The 14,418-nt window shown below is 65.0% G+C and overlaps 4 protein-coding genes across 4 annotated transcripts in view; 2 read left to right on the top strand and 2 right to left on the bottom strand.

Moving 5' to 3' along the window:
* The window catches only part of AMSG_00928 (uncharacterized protein), a gene marked incomplete at its 3' end in the record, with an annotated part of 1,269 nt that extends 486 nt beyond the window's left edge, over positions 1 to 783 (top strand). Inside the window, exons 2-3 of the mRNA XM_013906651.1 lie at positions 23 to 119; positions 204 to 783. Of these exons, the coding sequence (XP_013762105.1) occupies positions 23 to 119; positions 204 to 783 (677 nt within the window). The remainder of the gene's footprint in view (positions 1 to 22; positions 120 to 203) is intronic.
* A 63-nt stretch (positions 784 to 846) lies between these two features.
* On the bottom strand, positions 847 to 7,095 carry AMSG_00927 (spindle pole body component alp14; the record flags this gene model as incomplete). The annotated part of the gene is made up of 1 exon (XM_013906650.1): positions 847 to 7,095. The coding sequence occupies one exon, from the start codon at positions 7,093 to 7,095 to the stop codon at positions 874 to 876; it is 6,222 nt and encodes a 2,073-aa protein (XP_013762104.1). The 3' UTR covers positions 847 to 873.
* Positions 7,096 to 7,468: 373 nt separating this feature from the next.
* AMSG_00926 (uncharacterized protein) lies at positions 7,469 to 12,571 on the top strand (the record flags this gene model as incomplete). The annotated part of the gene is made up of 2 exons (XM_013906649.1): positions 7,469 to 10,984; positions 11,560 to 12,571. The coding sequence occupies 2 exons, from the start codon at positions 7,469 to 7,471 to the stop codon at positions 12,550 to 12,552; spliced, it is 4,509 nt and encodes a 1,502-aa protein (XP_013762103.1). The 3' UTR covers positions 12,553 to 12,571.
* Positions 12,572 to 12,591: 20 nt separating this feature from the next.
* AMSG_00925 (uncharacterized protein) lies at positions 12,592 to 14,338 on the bottom strand (the record flags this gene model as incomplete). The annotated part of the gene is made up of 2 exons (XM_013906648.1): positions 12,592 to 14,121; positions 14,225 to 14,338. The coding sequence occupies 2 exons, from the start codon at positions 14,336 to 14,338 to the stop codon at positions 12,592 to 12,594; spliced, it is 1,644 nt and encodes a 547-aa protein (XP_013762102.1).
* Between the last annotated feature and the right edge of the window lie 80 nt (positions 14,339 to 14,418).

Below are 14,418 nucleotides of genomic sequence, written 5' to 3'. Positions count from 1 at the left end.
ACCCCCCCCCCCCCCACTGCAGTACTTGGCCTCATGGGCTCCGACTGGCTCAAGTTCTCCTTCCCCGACGGCCAGTTCCTCCACGCCGGTCTGGCCAAGTCGTGCTACCGCGGCGCATGGTACGCCAGCCCCCCCCCGCCCTCCCCGCCCTCCCCCTCAACCCCCCTCAACCCCCCCCCCCACTCACTTGCTCTCCATATCAGTGACTCGAATGCCAACCTGCACAAGACCTCGTTCGAGTCGTTCCCCTGTCTCAGCCGGCTGAATGTCTCGGGCATGTTTGCGATGATCCTGTATGTCATCTCGATGCTGTTTGCGGGCTTGTCGCTGCTGGCGGCATCGGCCATTGCAGGCTGCTATCAGAGCTCCAAGAAGGTCTCCAAGTATGCGCTTCTGTTCTCGGTCGGTGCTTGGGTCTTCTCCTTTCTCGCCTGGGTCGTCTTTGCCACCCTGGTCGCCGGCAATGAGCGGTGCTCCATGGGCTCAAAGGGAGTGTACTACGTCACCTCGATCATGGGCTCGTTCTTCCAGCTCTTCTCCTCGGTCCTCATCGCCCTCCATTGGGGCATGCTCGCCCGCGGCTCGCACCGCAGCGGCAGCGGCGGCTACGTCCCGCACACCTCAGACTCGATGGCCCCGCCCGCAGGCATCAACAGCTCTGCAGCAGATCCCGGCTACTCGTCGGTGCCCGACGACAACCCGTTTGCCGCCTCGCGTCCACCAGCATCCAAGCCGCGCGCCGGCGGCTACGGTACCACCGTGTCAGACTCACCCTTTGACTAACCCGTAGTTGCGCGCATCGAAAGTGAACAGCACACTCTATGAGTTAGGTGGGCGCGCTAGCCATCCAGATTACAATTTGTGTTCACTTGATCACCCGCGCAGCGCCTTCAGCCGCTGCAGGCGCGACTTGAGCGAGTCGAGCTTGGCCGCAGCCTCTTCCGACGACGCCTTCTTGGCCGCCGGTTCGGCCTCGGCCCGGCCTGCCGCCACAGCGACATTCTCCTTGGCGTCCGGCCCGACCGCAGCTGGTGCCGCCGCCACAGGCTTGGCCTTCACCGCGACGAGCTGGGTCTTGGGCTCGATGTTGAACTTGGACTGCAACCGCCGCAGCCGTGCAACGTACGCGTTCTCCTCGGGCGCAGCCGCTGGTGCTGCATCACCGGGTGCGGCCTTGGCCTCGGCACTGACGTTGGCGCGAGGAGCGACCGGGGCAGGCACCGCTGCCGGCGCAGCTGCCGCCGCCACTGCCGCCGCCGCAACCTCAGGGTTCTTCCGCTCGAGCTCGACCTGCGCGAGTCCGTTGGCCACAAACGCACGGAAGGTCTCCGACTTTGTCGCAAGGAACGGCTCGAGGTCAAAGTCGGCGTACTTGACCTGAAAGTCGGCGAGCTGGCGGAATGCCTCGCGGGTCTCGGCGTCATCGCCGCTCAGCTTCTTGACAATCGAGAGGAGCGAGCGGCGAGCCTCAGGCGTGGTTGATCCGAACGAGTTGCGCTTGCGCGACGCCTTGGGTGACGTCGGCGTCTGCGGCTCCGCGCGGACCGACCGTGCCGGCTTCTTGATTGAGGAGCGCGCCTTAGGCTCGCGCAGGCCCGACTTGGTCGACTTCTTTCGCGACGTGCTTGGCCGCTTGAGTGACTTCTTCTTCAGCGACTTCTTGAATGACTTGCGGAGGCGAGAGCCCGACGACGACTTCTTCTTCGACGACGCCACCTGGCCACGGGAGGCGAGAACAGGCGACGTCGCCGATGCAGTCGCCGCCGGCACCGCCGCGGGCGCCGGCGTCAGTGCAGGCGCTGCCGCCTGCGGCGTTTCGACCACCGGCGTCGGCGCGGCGCTCGAAGACGCCATGGCGATCGACTCGATGAGCTCGAGCACAAAGTCGGCGCCCGCGAGCGTTGAACCGTTGTGGACGTACTCGCGCGCCGCATCCGCTCCGCGCTCGCGCACAAGTTCCATCACAATGATCTTGAGCACTTTCAGCGGCGCTGCCGCCTCGGTGTCATCCCACTTGCTGCGCGGATGGGTCGTGAAGAGCCGCGCCATGGCGCCGGTCACCTCGGCCCAGTCGACGCCCTTGAGCGACCGCGCCTGACGCAGCAGCGACTTGCACACCAGCTCGACGTAGGCGTCGGGCGCGTACGAACCGGCCGCAGTCCGGAACAGGTTCGCCTCGAGCGCCCCGAGCAGAAGCACCACCACCGGCGTCCGTGCGCACGACGACATGACGTTGAGCATGAGCATGTTGAGCCCGAGGTGGATCGACTTGCCCTCCTCGGACGCCTTCAGCGGCTCGTCGATGAGCCGCACCACCAGCTCGTGCAGAACCTGCTGAAGCGTCGCAGATGACAGCCGCAGCACCAGGCTTGACTTGGAGAAGACCTGCATCAAGCCATGGAGCACGTGCTTGGCGTGTCGGACCTGGAGCGGCTGGATGGCAAAGTGCAGCTGGAGCACCAGGTTAGCCACGATAACGTCGATATGGGGCTCAATGACATCCACCGAGTTCTCCAGCGCATCCAAAAGCGCCTCCACCGCCGCCACGGCGCCAGCTTCGGTCCCCTTCTTCAGTTCCGCCTCGACCTTGGCCACAATCGACTGCTCAGCCTCAGCCGCGACTTCAGCCTGGGTTGTGACTGCAGTCGTGGCTTCAGCTTCGGGCTTTGTCACGGGCTCGGCAGCAGGGGCGTCAGCATGGGCGACGACAGGAGCGACAGCGGGCTCGACAGCTGGGGCGACAGCAGGGGCGACAGAAGGCTTGGCCTTGACCAGCACTGGCTCGGCCTCGACAACCTCCGGCTCTGGCGCAGCCACACCCGAATGCTTGATCCGCTCCTTGAGCAGCTCGGTCGAGGCCCGCGGGAGCTTCTTGCCGAGCATGGCAAAGAGCTTGTCACCAACCATGGCGTACGTTGCCATAAAGACAGAGATTGCAGCCTCGCGAACGTTGGCGTCCGACTCGGCAAGGCGGGCACCGAGGGCGGGGAAAACCTTGCTCACGTTGCAAACGTCGAGCCCGTTCGCCGAGATGAGTCGGCCGAGCTCGTCGATGGCCTCGACCCGCAGCCGCCAGTTCTTGCTCTTGGTTCCCGCAAAGACAAGCGCAAAGATGCGCGACGCCGGGTAGATGTGACGCAGTGTGCGGAAGAGACCGCGCGTTGTCGCCCGGATCGGATCCTTCGAGTCGCCCAGCATTTCGACGAGCGAAGGGAGAAAGACTGAGGCGGAAAACTCGTCCAGCCGCTTGCCAATCGTCTCCAGCTTACCAAAGAGCGCCTCAACAAACGAGAGCGCCTTGAGCGTCACCGAGGTGTTTGAGTTACCGAGTCGGAGTGAGACCCAGCGGAGAGCGAGATCGAGGTTAGCCATGAGTGCCTCAAACTCGTTGGCCAGCGCGCCCTCCATGAGTGCAAAGGCCTTGTTGTGCGAGTTAAAGTCCGAAGCAAGCCACAGATCCAGCAGCGCAGGCGCCACAGCATCCATTGACTCCTCCTGCAGCCGCTCGACGAGCTCCGGCACAGACCGATTGGCGACCACCCACTTGCGCGACCGGTTCTTCTTGGCGCGGCTTGCCATCCGCCCGGCAGTCCCCACAAACAGCGCCGAGTTGGCCTTGCTTCCACTCGCGCCGCTGGCCTTGGCTCCAGCGGACGTCGCCGGTCGCTTCATGCTCTTCTTGCGAGTTCCCGGCTTGCGCGACTTGGCGCGCTTGGGAGCCTTGGTCGATTTTTTGTGTCCATGGCTCGACGCCGGCGCGGCGGCCTTGGCCGGAGGCGGCGCGCTTGCCGGTGCGCTCGAGCTCGGCTTAACACCCTGGAACGGGGTAAGCATGGCCATGACAGAGATCTTGTCAGCCTTCTTGAGCTTCTCGGTTAGGCCCTTGAACTTGCCAAACGAGTAGCGCGGCACCATCGTGGCCAGCATGGCTTCGGTGTGCTTGCGAACCTTGGGATCGCGCGCGAGGCAGGCCTTGACCAAGCCCGGAGCCAGCGGCCACGCGTCGACCGACGGGTGCTCCAGCGCAGGCAGGTACTGCACAAGAAATGACGCGCTCTCGAGGGCAGCGGTCATGTTCGCGTCCGCAAGTGCGCCAGAGAGAACCGGCAGGCACTCCTCGATGCCAGCCACCTCGACAATGGCGGCCAGGAGCCGTCCGGCCGCGGCGCGGACCGTCGTCTTCTTGTCGGCAAACAGCTTCGCCGCGCATGCGGTCCCCAGCCGCGCGTACTTGCCGCCGTTGCGGCCCATGGCGGCAAAGAGCTCGGCCATGAGATCAGCAGCCACAATGGTGAGGTTCTTGTTGGCGTCGGCGAAGCGGCCCTTGAGGGCGCCCATGATGGAGTCGACGTTGGCCACAATGTGCGAGCCAGATGCCTTGACCTCCTTGGCCACAGTCTCCATCGCCTCTTTCCGGGTCTTCCACGACTTGTCGCCCATCGCCTTGAGGACAGACTCCTTGATCTTGCTCGCAATGTCGACTCGCGGCATGTACTCGTCTTCGACCGGCGCCTCGCCAAGCACGCCCGGCACTGCAGCCAGCACCGGAGGGCTGCTCGCCCGGGCAGAATCGCCAGCCGCAGCAGCGCAAGCAGCACCACCGCCAACCGCAACCGCAGCCGGGGCCGCACTTGGCATCGGCACCGGCGGCGGCTCACGCCGGTAGAACCGGACCGGGAGCGGGGCGGTTGTTGCGACACCGGTGGCGACCGAGTCGGCAATCGACGCCTGCAATGAAGGCTTGACATCGGCGAACATGAGGCCGATCGACTTCCCGGCGGTCGGCGCTAGCGAGCCGATAAGCGCCACCGCAGCAGCGCGAACTTTGGCGTTCGAGGACTTGAGCATTGACTTGATGAATGCCACCGTGTCCTTGACACGGATCGTCCGCGCTCCGCCAAACTCGGTCACCGCCGCGGCCATCCACACCAAGGCCGCCTCCTGAATCTTGGGCGACTTCAGCGACGGCATGGCCTTGTGCATGAGAGCAAAGACAAAGTCGAGCGAGAGCGCCTCGGCCAGGTTGAGCAACGCGTCCTCGGCAGGCTTGGTCAGCTTGCGGTCGCCGAGCTTTGAAGTGAGGCCAGCGACCACCGCCGAGCCTGCAGACTTGTTGAAGGCGAGGCACTCTGTGGCAATGTAGCCGACGAGGTTAGCCATGGCGGTCACAACCTGGAAGTTCGAGTCCGAGAACGAGGGGTTCTTTGCCATCAAGCGCACCAGTGCCTCGCCGGTCTCGCCGTCGATCGGCGAGCCGAGACCTTCAACAAAGCCGCGGAGTGCTTCCATCCCGGCCTTGCGCTCCTTCCATCCCTTGGCCGCGAGCTGGGTGAGGATAGCGCCAGGCACAAGGCCCTCGGCCCGGGCAATGGCCAGCTCGGGCGGGAGCGGGTTCGACATCTCCACAGACACAACCTCATACGGGGCGACGACAGGGGCTGCAGCCGGCGCTGCCGCAACACGTGGCGCCGCAGCCGGCACTGCCGTTGACGACGCGGCTGCAGCTGCAGGGCGGGCCCGCACCGCTGGAGCTGCAGCAGCTGCGGGAGCGGGAGCGGGAGCGGGAGCGGGAGCCGAAGCTGCGGCGTTGAGAGCAAGGATCGCGTCCTTGCGAGCCGGCTTGAGCGAGTCGAGGAAGCCGCGGGTGGCGCGATCAGGGAGAGCCAGAACAATGGCGGCGACGGCGGCGTTGGCGGTGTCACGAACAGCAGAATCGCGGGCCTCGGTCAGGCCGCGAAGAGCCTCCAGCGTCGGCTTAAGCGACGGAGGCGGGAGCGAGGCTCCTCGTGACATGCCAGCAGCAATAGTTTTGGCGACAGCCATGCCGACGTTGGGGTTCTTGTCGCCAGCAGACTCGACAAGAATCTCAAGCACGGTCTCCTCGATGGTGAGGGAGCCGGCGAGCGTGGCGAGCGCGCCGTCGAGCGCGGCGCGGACCGAAGCCTTCTTCTCCTTGGAGCGAGCAAGGAGCGGGCGGAGGAGCCCAGTGGCGTAGCAGCGAATGGCATTGGGCGTGGTAGCCAGGCCAGCAGCGACAAGCTCTATGACGTTGGCAGCCTTGGCGACAACAAACACGTTCTTGTCGGCTGCAACGAGGCTCGCACATTTTTCGAGCAGCGGGCCGTAATGACCCGACTCGTCGTACCGGCCGGCGCCCTCGAGGATCTTGATGTAGCCCTCGAGGGCGTCCTTGCGGTCTTTCCACTTGGGCGCGTCGAGCGGCGCCACAGGATCGGCCGGAAACGCGGCCATGATGTCGACGGCCTCTTCCAGAACGACCGGCGTCGGAGTGACAGCGGTAGCAGGCACGGGAGCGGAAGCGGCGCCAATGGGAGCGGCGCCAGCTGTCGCTGACACGGCCGCCGCGGCAGGAGCAAGAGCGGCCGGTGGCGGCTCCTGGCCGCGAAAGAACATGCAAGGCGCCGGAGCTGCGGCAGGGCGCTCGGCTAGAAAGGCCTCGACTTCGTCGAGCTGAGCCTGGCGAAGCGAGTTGTTGAGCACGCGCTGGATGGCAGGGCCGACGACCCGCTTGAGCGAGGCCGCGAGCTCGAGCGCCTCCTTGCGGACCGGGCGAGCGGCGTGCGAGAAGAGCGGCGCAACGGCCTTGAGGATGTCGCCGATGGCAAAGGTGACGCGGCCAAAGGCGAGCACGGCGTCCTTGACCGCAATAACGGCGGCCTCGACAACCTTGGGTGTCTTGTGGGTAAAGCCCTTGGTGAGGACAATCTCGACGACAGCCTCGAGGACCTCGGGCCCAGCGGTGAGGGCGTCGAGGAGAGCAGACTTGGCAGGCTCGACACAGCGCTTCGACTTGAATGCGGTGGAAACAATGCCTGCAGTGATGTCTGCGGCGTAGCCACGGGCCACTGCAAGCCCTGCGGTACGGAAGAAGGCGGCTGCGGCGTTCACGCCCTCCTTGCGCGCCATCTCGTTCGAGTCGGCCACAGCCTTGACCAGCGCGGGTGCAAACTGGCTGTAAACCGGATCCGAGTCATCGGCAGCGGCCTCAAACGCCTTAGCAAGCTCCGCGTATGCGTCGCGGCGGGTTGACCACTTGCTCGCACTCAGCGAGCTCTCAAGGTCGGACGCGGCCATGGTGGTGCTGTCCGAAAACTTGAATTTTTGCTGGGGCGCGCCAAATGTCCTGACGCAGCGCCACGTTCACACGTCCGAGGGGGAAGAGACCGAGAACGAAAGGGAGGAGGGAGAGATAGGGAGGCTACACAGAGCGGAATGTAGGTGTGTATGGCTTCAGACCGAGGAAGGGAGGAGTCGGGATGGGTCCTGGTCGGTGGTGTGTCAAGGTGAGGTGAGGTGGCTCTGCCCGCGTTTGTTTGGAAGGGAGGAAGCTTCGGGTTTGACGGCCTTTTCCTGTCGGCCGGCCGGGAGCAGTCCACCTGGCGCTCGATCGGACACTTGCCGGGAGTGCGGGCGCGGGCGCCACACTCAACTTGGGCTTGTAGAGGTAATGCTGCGGCACCCGCGACAGCTCAAGTCTCTGCGCAAAGCGGTGTCCGAGTCGCAGCTGCGGACGCTGGTGGTGACGCGGTCGGCGTCGCCGGTGGATGCTGCCGGCGATGGGGGCGGAAGCGGCGGGAACGGTGCCGGCGGGCGCAGTCGAGGACGGTCGTCAAGCGGCGGGGCGGACGATGGGCTCGGCGGGCTCGGAGGAGAGAGCATGTGCCTGGGGAGCGCAAGCCGGCTTGGAGAGGTGGCCAACGGGACGATTGTGGTGCAGCTGCTGTGCGGGACGGCGCTGGCACCCAAGGACAAGACCGGCACGTCGGATCCTTTTGTGGGCGTGTGGTGCGTGCCGGCCGGGGCATGGCCGCCTGGTACGGCGCCAAGTTCGCGATCGGCAGACGCGGCAGCACTGGATGCGGCCGCGTATGGCAAGCCGGTCTACACTGACGTGGCGTGGCGGAATCTGAATCCGACATGGCGACAGGCACGGTTCGAGCTCCCGCTCGTCGACGCCAGCGACGTGCTTGTCTTTCGGGTCTTTGACAAGGACCGGATCGGGCGGTCGGACTTTATGGGCGAGGCGATGCTGCCTGTAGCTGCGGCACTGCGGCACGCCAAGCCGCGGCACGCAGTGCTTGCGCTCGCGCAGCGAGGCTTTGCCTCGGAGGCGGTGTCGGGCCACATCGAGCTGGTGTTTGCGGCGATTCCTCCGGGCCGCGACACCCGCCGCATCACGTTGGACACACTGCTTGCGGCACGGCAGATGGACGTGGACGAGGTTGTTCTCCCACGCGAGTTTGAAGCCGAGCCGCGGTTTGAGGTCAGTGACGCGGGCGAAAAGCCTGGCCAGCTGCTACATGTACTGGAGAATCCGCACGAGTTGATGCGGTGGGTGACCGGAGCGGTTCGGGCTACGCCGGCGCGGACGCCAGATGTCTTTGTGTACTCGTCAGCCACTGAAGGCGTGCTGGCGGTGGCGGTGGTAGCGGAGGCGCTGCCGCTGTTTGGACACGTGTACTGGGTGGCTGTCTTCTCCAAGACCCAGATCTCGCGCCACACGTTTGAGGACGAGTCGCCAGAGGTACTGCCGTTTGACGCGGTGCTTGGAGCAGTTCGTCCGGAGCTTGCGGCTATTGCACCGTACTTTGCGCGGGTACCGCCGTCGGCGGCTGCCGGCCTCTCCACACTGCAAACGTTGGAGGCGTCGGATGCGGCGGCGAAGCGGGTGAAGATTGGAGTGCTGATTGCGCGCGAGGGTCAGACGTTGGAGAACGAGATGTACGCCAATTGCGATGCGACCGCAGCCGAGCGCGAGTTCCTCGAGCTCCTGGGCACGCGAGTCCGACTCAAGGGCTTTGACGGGTATGCAGCGCAGCTGGACACGACCAACGATGGCTCGGGCACGCATTCGTACTACCGGGCCGGCTTTGCTGGCTACGACATAATGTTCCACGTCTCGACGGAGCTGCAGTATGATGCAACCGATGCGCAGCACATCCAGCGGAAGCGGTTTATAGGCAACGACATTGTGGTCATTGTGTTTGTGGACGGGAGCACGCCGTTTCACGTCGACCGTATGACATCGCAGTACACTAACGTGGTCTTGGTTGTCCATCACGACGTGGCTTGCAACGGCTACCGGCTGACGGTGGTGCGCAAAAAGGGAGTGCAACCGTTTGTGCCGCTGCTCGCTACCTCGCAGGTGTACGCCAAGACAGAGGACTTTGCAACACTGCTGCTCACCAAGGCCATCAACGGCGAGACAGCGACGTTTGTCTCGACCGAGTTTGCCATCCGGGCGGCGCGGACACGGGCCAACTATCTCGACTCGATGCTCGATGCGTTGCGTGCCGACCACGACGCTGGGCCGCTTGTCGAGCGGATGCTGGCCCACAAGCTGCCGCGGCTGACGCGGTCGGGCCAGTCCACCCATGCACTGAGTGTGGTGAAGCCGGGCGATGTGGCATGCTCGATGCTCGGGGCGCTGGCGGCGGCAGAGCTTCCCAACCGGATTGTGGAGGCCCACCCGCTGCTCACCGAGTTTCCGTTTTTTGTGCGGTGCCTCTCAAGCGTGGTGGGGCGTAGGGGCGAGCGCGTGAAGCGCGTGCTGTTTGCGTCTGCCAAGGGCCTGTTTGTCAACGTGCTCGGGACGCGGTCGGTGACCAAGGTGTTGGACCTTGTGTTCATCGAGCAGATTCTGGTGTCGGAAGAGGCTGACTTGCTTGTGGTGCGAACGGGCGGGCGGCGGGCGGCTGTGCTTGCGTTTCCGCTGGTGGACCTCCTTGCTGGCCTGCAGTCGTCGACCATGTACGTGCCTGTGCAATCGCCGACGCTAGTGCGGCTCGGCGAGGTCGACGGAGTGGTCATGGTGTTTGTGGCGGCACGGACGCGGAAGCAGGGCAACGCCATTTCGATTTTTGCGCGTGAACCCGAGTCGGGCGAGATATTCCGGCTGGAGACACTGCATGTCGACGGAGTGGTGACGGCGCTCATGCCCACACGATCCGGGGTCCTGGTTGGCCTCTCGGCGCGGCCGCTGAGCAAGCCAGGCGGCGAGGGTTGCGATGCCGAGGCAAGTGCCAGCGACGATGTGGCAACGTTCTCGTTCTGGTCGTGGGAGCTGGCGCAGCGCGAGTTTGTGCCCAAGACCCTGCTACAGCGCGACGGCGAGCAGGCGGTGGCGGCGTTTAGCGGTTTACCCGAGGGCCGGGCTCTGCTGGCGTTTTCGAGTCACGCGCTGTTTGTCTCGGCCACCGGAGTTGTCGACACGAACTCCACACTCAAGTTTGGCTCTGCGCCGCTGCATCTTGCGTATGACAAGGAGATGGAGGTGATTGTGGCTTATCACGCCACTTACGTGGCGGTGTACGCTGCGGCATCGGGCGCGATTGTGGACATGCATCCGCTGCGGACGCTCGGTCGGTTTGGCTGCTCGGGCCCGCTCCTGCTCTCGCCGACCATGTCTGAGCTTGGCACGCCGGGCGTAGCGGAGCTTGTCATCCGTGGGAGCGACGCGCCAGCGTTGGCGGTCAAGGCCGAGCCCGCGTCGCCAACGCTGCGGCTGAGCGACTTGGCGGCGCCAATAGGCTTGGATGAGCTCGTTTCGAGCGCGGTCGGGATCGAGCAAGGCGCGTCGCGGGCGTCACTTCTCCGCGGCTCCATCGGTAGCTCGCTCAATGCCACCTTTGTCAATCATGACCACCTGGTTGTTCAACGCTCTTCACCGGTGCTGCGGGCGGTGCCGCTGGAGATGGCACTCGACGACGCCGCGGACGAGGACGACGAGCTTGTCGACGGCGACTCGTACAGCGGAGGGGACGTGGCAGACATATCGTCGCCGGTCGGGTCGATGGTCGGCGGCGGGAGTGGAATTTCAGGCGTGCCATCGCTCCATGCCATGGCGGTCTCGTATCTTCCGCGCGTGGCAACGCCTGTGGTGGTCAAGGACAAGCACGAGGGCCTCCATGCCATCCAGCGAGACCTCGCGTCTGTCCAACGGCGCCTGCTGGCACTGATACAAGTCATCGACAGGAATTCTAGCACAGAATAGTGAAGCGACAGATGCTCACATCGCTGTGACTTTTGGTGAGCGATGCCAGGCGAGCCTCTGAGGGCAGAGAGGAAGGGGGAGGGCGAGCGTAGTTAAAACTGGCACCACCTCTCGCCCTGGACGACTAAATTTCAGTGGCGCGCAACAAGTACGAATCGATGGGCGGGTGGCGGCGTGGGGCATGGGGGGGCGGGGGTTGGGGAAGTGGGCTCGTTTAGGCGGGAAGGGAATGAGGGTAGTGTAGGATGTGATGGGATGGGGGCAAGGGGATGGGGTGGAGGGGGAGACAGTGTGTGGAGGAGGCATGGCTGGGGGAGGGTGGGCGGGCGGGGAGGGGCGGGTGCCACCGCCAACCACCAACCACCAACCACCAGCACCGGCCTACGAGCAGGCATGGCATGGCGTGGTAGAAGCAGGGCAGACGGGTAGGCAGGGACTTACTTTTGTGGGGGGGGATGAGGAGGCCAAACAGGATGTGGAGTAGGCAGCTTACTACGGCTGCAGTGCTGGTGGTGGCGGTGGTGGCATCATTGGCGGTGGGGCAGAATGCGCCGCCGTCGCCACCGGTGTGCGGGGTGACGGCCGTGCTGGGCTCGGTGTACACAGGGCTGGGACAAGGGGTGTTCCAAGGCGAGGCCATGACGCTTGTGACTGCCGGGATGGATGTGTGGATGCTGCATGCCGGGACAACGGGCTCTGTCGCGTTTATGAAGGCGACGCCGTCGGCCTCGGCACCGGCCGACTTTGAGCTCGAGCACCTTGCGGCGATCCAGGGCGCGAGTGGCTCACCTACGCCTGCCGGAGTTGGGATGGATTGTGCGGTTGGCGCGAGTGGCAACTACTCGACGCTCTCGTCTGGTGATGACTGCTCGTGGTTCCGGGTGGTGCTGTCTGCGGACGAGTGCGCGGCGCGCGGCGAGGCGCTGACGCTGCGGTTCAACAAGCCGACGGCGAGTGCGCCGAGCCCTTCGCCTGGGGCGGCGTGCTCGCTGGCGCTGGGAGACACGTTTGTTGGCACTGCGTTTGGCGAGGCGGTGACACTGGTGCTTGGCCCCGGCGGAGCGACGACGCTCAACGGATCGACCAACGGGCTGTATCTGATGCACACATCGTTCTCGTCGGACGTGTCGACCATGACGGTGCGCGATGTGGCGGCACCGACTCCGGGCTCGTCGTTTGCGACGTGCAACTACACCGATTCCGGCTCGTACGACGTCACATGGAGCAGTGACTGCTCGACGATCACGCTGCGCGACGTGTCGGCCGACTCGTGCCCGCGAGTCCTCCTCCTCGACGCGCTGGAGCTGAAGCGGTACGATCCGACGCCCGCGGTGACCAAGCCGGCGCCGCGGCACGTCAAGACGCTTGGCTTTAACTCGACCAAGATCACTCGGGCCATCATTGTGCTTGCTTCGGTGAGCGGCTTTTGCCTCGCGCTCAACGTCTGCCTTGCGTCGGCGCGGAAGCGGTCGAGCCCTGAAGAGCGGTCGTCGCGGCCAGACCCGCTGATGGCTGCCATGGAAGAGAATGCAGTGTAAAGGAAAAAGGTGTATGGGCGGGAGCGTTTGCTGCAACGACTACAGGTCGTCGAGGAAGGCGTGCTCGTCGACGATAGAGTGGCGGGCAGTTGAGGCCTTTGTGGAGAGCGGCGAGCGGAGCGAGAGCATGAACTGGTCCTCGAGCTCGCGCTCACGGGCGCGAGCGCGGTCGCGATCGGAGGCGCGGAGCGAGGCGCGGGCGACGCGATCCATGGTCTCGCGCTTCTGTGAGTCGATGGCATGCTGGACGTCGGAGCGGTGCGAGAGCATCTGCGACTCGAGGAGCTGAGAGTGCGACTTGAGAGCACGAGCCTCTGCTTCGACGTGGTCGACCTGGCCGGCGACCGAGGCAAGGGCCTCGGCGGTGGCGGTGGCCTTGGCGCCGGTCTCCTGGACAGCCGACTCGACGAGGCGGACAGAGGAGCGGAGCTTGCGCGACTCGGAGGTGAGAGCATCGAGATCGGTGCGGATGGTGGCCTTGAACTCGGACTGAGTCTCGCGGAGAGCGTCAAGAGCGCGATCGAGGTCACGGGCCGACTTTGAGGAGAGGGCCGAGACCTTGTCGTCGAGGGCAGCGAGACCCGACGCGGTCTTTGCGGTCTGGGTAGCAGCGGACTTTTCGACAGTCATGACGTACGAGCGAAGGCGCTCGTACATGGTCTCCATGGCCGAGTTGAAGCCGAGCTTCATGGACGAGGCCTCATCGGCGAGGGTGTGGACGTCCTGGGCAAGAGCCGACGATGCGGTGGCGGCCTCGTCGCGGTAGGATTGGACCATGTCGCGGAGCTGGGCGAGCTCCGACTGAACGTTGGCCATGACCGGTGACGAGGCATCGGTATGGGCGTAGACGGTGTGGTAGGCGTCGACGCCGCCGGCCGACGAGGTGCCAAGGGTCATGGCCGTGGTGTTGGCGTTGGCTGTCGCCTGGGCATCGGACGCCGACTGGGCGACCGAGGCAAGGGTGGTCTGAAGCGAGGCAACCTGTGAGGTGAGCGACGAGATGTTGGACTCGAGGCGAGCGACAGCAGCAGCCGAGTTGGCGACGGTCGACTGCAGCTGCGACTGCGCGGCGGCGACGGCGGTGATCTCTGATCGGAGCGAGGCTGCGCGCTCGGCATCCTCCTTGGTTTGCAGCGCCACGAGCTCGATGCTCGTCTGATTGTCGCGGATGAGGCCGCGGATGGTGTGCGACTCGAGCCGGGCCGAGTCCTCGATGTTGGAGACGCGAGCGGCGACGGCGGCGACGGCCGAGTCGACACGACCGGTCTCGGCAGCAAGGGCGGCGATCTTGTCAAAGATCTGGCCATTTGTCGCGCCTTGGGTATCCTTGTTTGACGCCGCCGCAACCTGGATGCTCTTGAGCGCAGCGGCGTTGCGGGCGAGGTGCGAGCCGATCTCGGACGACGACTGGTCGAGCTCGGAGCGGACAGCAGTAAACTCGTCCTCGACGACCGAGGCCACCGAGGCCAGCGCGGAGCGGATGGTCTCGACCTGTCCGGCGAGGTGCTCAAAGGTCTTTTGCGTCTCATACTCGAGCTCGTACGTCTGCGATGCGTCTCGGCGAAGCCGCTGCGGGGTGGGGCGGGAGTGCGTCAGTCGAGAGCGGCCGTTATTTGGGCGGGCCGAGGAGGGGTTGGGTGGGAAGGGGGAGGGGCATGGCAGGGGTGCGTACCTTGACGGCTCTACGAAGGTCTGTCACCTGCGATGTAACCTCAACCTGGACGGGCGGAGGAGGTGCTGGTCGCAGCTTGGACAGCGATGCCAGTGTGGGAGATGAAAACTGCATCTGGCGGAGGGTGCCCAGTTGAGTGTTGCTGCTGCAACGGTGGGGGAGGGGGGGGGGGAGGGGGGGGTATGATAATTCCA

Source organism: Thecamonas trahens (assembly GCF_000142905.1).
Source record: "Thecamonas trahens ATCC 50062 unplaced genomic scaffold supercont1.4, whole genome shotgun sequence".
Taxonomy (NCBI): domain Eukaryota; order Apusomonadida; family Apusomonadidae; genus Thecamonas; species Thecamonas trahens.
The sequence above is the reverse complement of the archived record's forward strand: the minus strand, read 5'-3'. Positions and strand labels throughout refer to the sequence as shown.